The sequence below is a fragment of the Acyrthosiphon pisum genome, unplaced genomic scaffold (genome assembly GCF_005508785.2).
Source record: "Acyrthosiphon pisum isolate AL4f unplaced genomic scaffold, pea_aphid_22Mar2018_4r6ur Scaffold_21532;HRSCAF=24187, whole genome shotgun sequence".
In the NCBI taxonomy this organism is placed as follows: Eukaryota; Metazoa; Arthropoda; class Insecta; order Hemiptera; family Aphididae; genus Acyrthosiphon; species Acyrthosiphon pisum.
Window position 1 is genome coordinate 13,722 of NW_021771010.1, and position 5,646 is coordinate 19,367.

General features: G+C 36.1%; 1 protein-coding gene across 1 annotated transcript; it reads left to right on the forward strand.

The window, feature by feature from the left end:
• Window positions 1-586: 586 nt before the first annotated feature.
• LOC103312002 lies at window positions 587-2,689 on the forward strand. Its single transcript, XM_008191956.1, has 3 exons — window positions 587-1,027; window positions 1,095-1,943; window positions 2,369-2,689. The coding sequence occupies exons 1-3, from the start codon at window positions 587-589 to the stop codon at window positions 2,687-2,689; spliced, it is 1,611 nt and encodes a 536-aa protein (XP_008190178.1).
• The last annotated feature ends 2,957 nt before the right edge of the window (window positions 2,690-5,646 follow it).

A 5,646-nucleotide genomic window follows, 5' to 3' on the forward strand; every position in this document is an offset into this window, starting at 1 on the left:
CACTGAAACATGGCTATGTGACAGCTTCTATGATAGTGAACTTGGTCTATCCAACTACATCATTTATAGATGTGATAGAAATAGTTTAACAAGTAATTTTTCTAGAGGTGGCGGTGCTCTCATTGCCATTCGTAGTGACATAGTATCTAATTTAATTTACACTCCAGCTACTAATGTTGAACATCTATTTGTTAAATTTAGTTATAATAACATCAGATATGTAGTGTGCTCAGTGTACTTTCCTCCTAATTGCCCGCTTTCTGCTTATGAGTCTTTTATTTCCGCTGTACAATCTGTTCTTCTCTTTCATCCAGAATGTGTATTCATTTTTTGTGGTGACTTCAATTTGCCAGATATTATATGGTCCAACGATGATTTTGGTTTACTTTACAATACGGTTTCTAATCCCAGATTTCAATGTATCCCTGATGCATAAGCGTTCTTTAACTTTTTCCAACTAAATGATATTCAAAACTCTTTTGGTGTTGTCTTGGACCTTGTGTTCTCCAATGACAACAGAATCTATATCTCTAAAGCCGTAACTTCAGCAGTACCTTGTGATCCCTACCACCCGGCTCTTGATATTATGATAAAGTTGGATAAACTCTCTCCTTTACTTGATCGTTCCCATAATTATTATGACTTCCGCCGTGCTCCCTATTCAAAAATATGCGAATTCCTAAATTCATTTAATTGGTTGGAGACCATAATATCTCTCGACGTTGATGAAGCTGCTAAGGCAATTTATGACGCCTCGCACTTTTGCATTTTAAACTTTGTTCCGGAAGTGTCTTATATACCTTCGACATTCCCGAAATGGTTTTCAAAAAATCTTAAGCATATTGTTTTAAGCAAGAAAAGAGAACATGCCAAGTTTAAAGCTTCACGCTGTCCCCTTGATTATGCGGAATTTTCCGCAATTCGTGCCTCTTACAAGGCAGAATACAAGAGATGTCATACTGTCTACCTGTCTCGCACTGAGTCTATGCTAAAATCTAATCCCAGGTCGTCTTGGGACTTTGTCCGAGTTAATAAATCTAGCAACGAAATTCCCCACTCAGTACATTTTGAGAATTTTCAAAGCTCGGGTACAGAGTCTGTCTCTGAACTTATTTTCTCATTACTTCAATACAGTTTATGTTCCTCCTTTATCTAATGACCATTCATCTCCTTTTTTGTTCCATGACCTACCTAGCACTTGTTCATTCGACATCGACGATGTTGACGCTGGTCTAGACACACTAAAAAATGTTAAGTCCGTAGGCCCCGACGGCTTGTCAGGTATATTCTTATACAATGTGAAATCTTCATTATGTTTTCCACTGTGGCTACTTTTTAAGCGTTCAATCGATAGCGGAGTTTTTCCCTCTTCTTTCAAGATTAGCTCTGTCACTCCTATTTTTAAATCTGGCGATAAAGCTGATGTCAAAAATTATAGACCTGTCTCTGTTTTGAGCCACATATCCAAACTGTTTAAACTTCTAGTATTGAGAAGTATTCAATCGCCAATTAACTCTATTCTAATCGACAAGCAACATGGGTTTAGACCTGGTCGCTCGACCACTACTAATTTACTCGTTTTTAACAATTTTGTTATAAAGGCTGTCGAGAAGCACATCCAAGTTGATGTTATTTTCACAGACTTTACTAAAGCCTTCGATAGAGTCGACCATGGCCGCCTAATCGAGACCCTGTACAAAACTGGGTTCGGTGAACCATTGTTGTCTTGGTTCAAATCTTATTTGTCAGACAGAGTCCAGTGGGTAAAAGTGTTCGGATGCAAATCATCCATCTCAAAGGTCTCTTCTGGAGTTCCTCAAGGAGGACATTTATCTCCAATATTGTTTTCTTTGTATGTAAATGGCATCAAGGAAATTGTCAAAAACTGTGAACTACTCATGTTTGCCGACGACTTGAAGCTCTTTAAGAAAATTGATAACTTGGTAAATTGGTAACTTGGATAACTGCTCTACGCTCCAGAATGATCTCAACAACCTGGTCTCGTGGTTTAATAATATTGGTCTTCAGTTTAATGTAAATAAATGTCATTCCATGTCATTTTTAAGACACCGCTCCCCTATTAACTATACTTACTTCATCAATGGTTCAAGTGTAACATCGGTTTGTAGTAAGAAAGACTTAGGTATTATCTTTAATTCCGATCTCAATTTTCACTCCCACACTGAAATGATATGCTGCAAAGCCTTAAAAACGCTTGGGTTTGTAATACGCATATCAAAGGAGTTCAATCTATCTTCTTCATTAAAAAACTATATACTGCTCATTGGTCCGTTCACTTTTAGAGTATTCATCGGTCCTATGGGACCCTTATACGGTATCTGACTCATGTCAATTAGAACGTGTTCAGAGACGGTTCTTATCTTACGCAGCTTTTGTCTTAAAAATAAATCATCCTCCCCACGACTATTTCTTAGTTGTGCAGGAACTCAGCCTCATTTCACTGGCTGACAGGCGAGTTAATGCTAACATAGAGTTTCTGAATAAACTGGTTGATGGTCGTATAGATGCTCCCTCACTTCTCTCGATAGTCAATTTCAAAGTTCCTTCCCGTACTACTAGATACCATGCTCCTTTCGTTGTTCCTGCGCACACTACCAATTATGGCAGAAATAATCCGTTAGACCGCATGATGCGGCTGGCCAATGAGAGCACCGTTCATCAAAACTGATACATTTATTATTATATATTTTTATGTTTGTTTTATTATCATTATTATACTTATTATTGTGTAATTATTATCTTATATAAATTTAATTATGTCATTGTATTAATTATTTTAAATTATGTATTATTGTATTATGTTAAACTGTTGAATAGGGCCCAGCCCGTTAACAAATAAATAAATAAATAAATAAATAAACAAATGTTGTTCCCTACGTAATCTTGGGGGACGAGGCGTTCCCGCTGAAAGAGTATCTAATGAGACCTTATCCAGACAAACAACTACATAAGAATATACAACTATAGGCATTGTAGAGGACGAAGAGTCGTCGAAAATACATTTGGCATTCTAACGCAAAAGTTTCGAATATGTAACAGAAGAATTCAAGCCAAACCAGAGAACGTGGACAATATAATTTTGGCTACTTGTGTCTTACACAATTTTATAAAAATGTTTGATGGTAAACAAGTATACAATCGGATTGATCAATCGAGAAGCATAAATGATTATACACATGCAATTACGTTACAAAATGTCCCTTTGCATGGAGGTAACGCAAGCCAACAAGCATTTCAGGTCAGAGAAACATTTAAAGATTTTTTTAATTCCGAAGCTGGATTAGTTTCATGGCAAAATAATTTTATATAATCTGTAATATAGTATAACTTTAAATATTTTTAGCTTACTTTTAATTTTTAAATTAACTTTTATTTAAGCTTAAATACTAAACAAAGCTAACTTATGTTTTTTTATTACAAGTTGTTGACACATTGTATTTTCACTTTTTATTGGTTTTATTTTATTTAACTATATAATAGCAAAACAGTAATTATACACACATAATATTACACATATATACTATAGATTTGTCTATTTTAAAATTTATTCATACTCGAAAGTCGAAATTATAAATTGTATCTATAGGTACGAGTTTTTAAGTAAATATACTGATATATATATAATATAATACAATAGGTTTTATTATTTTTAAAATTAATTTAAGTTAAAAATGAAAATGAATTAAAAAAAATTCATAATTACCTGGTTGATTTAATTCTTCACCTATGACTTTCCAAAGTTTATCTTTGTGTGTCGCATCACTATACTTGGGGTCACTCAAGTCATAAAGACTTGAATGACTTCGAACAATTTCAATAAGTTTTTCGGAGTCCATATTTTAAAAATTCAAAATATATAAAAGAATAGAGACCGAAACAAAAGTTGAATGGGTAATAACTTTCATACGGGCACCACTCTTGACTCAAGGCTCATAGTGTGTCGTTCACGCTCGTTTTCAAACATGTAAGGACCTGTACGCTCCTGTACACTCCTAATACAATCCTGTACGTTCCTGATGTAATTTTTATACATAAGTATTTAAAATCAACATAGTTGCAACTATACTCCGGCCCACGAGAGTCCATATGTCAGAATGCGTCCGTCACTGCGCATGGGCACGTAGCCGAATAGAGGGAATGGCATCATGGTGGGAGAAAACAGACGTCACGTATTACAATATGAATGCGCGGTTTACGTATGGACTCTCGTGGGCCGGAGTATAGTAGGGTTCTAGGAGGTATTTAGCACCCTGAGTTTAAAATTAACATTAAAATACCCAATAAGCTTTTTCATAGTATGAGAAAAGGGTACTGGGGAAATGCATGAATGTAAAAATCACCATTTTTCTTTTTTTTTTTACTTGGAAAGAAGGTAGTACGAATTTCGTTAATTTAGAACGAATTCATACGAATTCCATATCAAATTATTAGAAAAAAACACATTCTATAGATAGTCAGATCCATATGAGAGATGCTGGAGTAAAAACAACCCAGATACTATATGAACCCGGCACGGTTCATCGTTCACAATGGTCAGGACACGTTCAATCCGGGTGAAGCCCGTCCGGGAACCCTGATAGAGAATTGTCGGGAACAATATTTTTTCGGCTCGGACCCGGCCCGGATAAATGTGAATGTTCACATTTAAAATGCATTGGATAGAATTTTTTTCGTACCCGGACGGATTCCGGCCCGGACCCGTCCCTGAGCAGTGAGAATGGACCTTTATACAGGTAGGTACGTCAAGCATTTCTCCAGTTCTCATTGGTCCACTGCCGCAATAGCCGCCGCTGCCGAAAACTCCACCACCACTCCACCGCACGTCAAAGACATGCGTTTCACAAGTTCCTGACATACCTCTATAATTTGTCACGAGAGCGACGTCTGCAGCCGTGGTGTCTACGACAATCGGACTTTCGGCGGCGTCTGGTTTTCCGGTCAGCTAGAGGGTCCGAGCAACTTCACCGCGGAAAACATGTCGGTGCCGACCGACTGGGTGGCTTACCAAATCACGAGGCCTAGTACGACTATAAAGTAAGAAGCTTTCATTTTCGATTTAATGAAAAGTTTATTTTGGGTTCAGTTTGGTAATGACTAATGAAATATATGGTACCAGCGTGGTTCGATGTTGATTAAAATGCTCGGTTCGAGTTTTACATCACAATAAAAAGTTCGGTTCTAGACCATATTTTTAAGTTCGACCCACCTCTAATATAAAGCTATTCTGTGCAATCAATATCCACATCTGGTAATAGGCGATTATTTAAATATATAACGATTTTTCTGTGCTTAATTGCTTAATTTTATATTTCATGAGTTGTGAAATTTTGATTTGTTAAAGATATTTATACCTTAAATTCCTGGTTCTACAACCGCAACAGCTTCTTGTGCCACTTCTTCAAATATTTCTTAATTCTTGCATAAAATAGTAAATACAATACATTATTTCTTTTAATGCTATATTTTTAGAAAATATAATTGCATCTAGTGGTAAACAACCCAATGTCTTTTCTAAACACAATACATACCCTCAAGGACAAACTCAACTTTTATACATTAAATTATGATTATTACCCAGTGCATTAAGATTGCCGACAACAGAAGGAACAGCATGAACAGGATTTG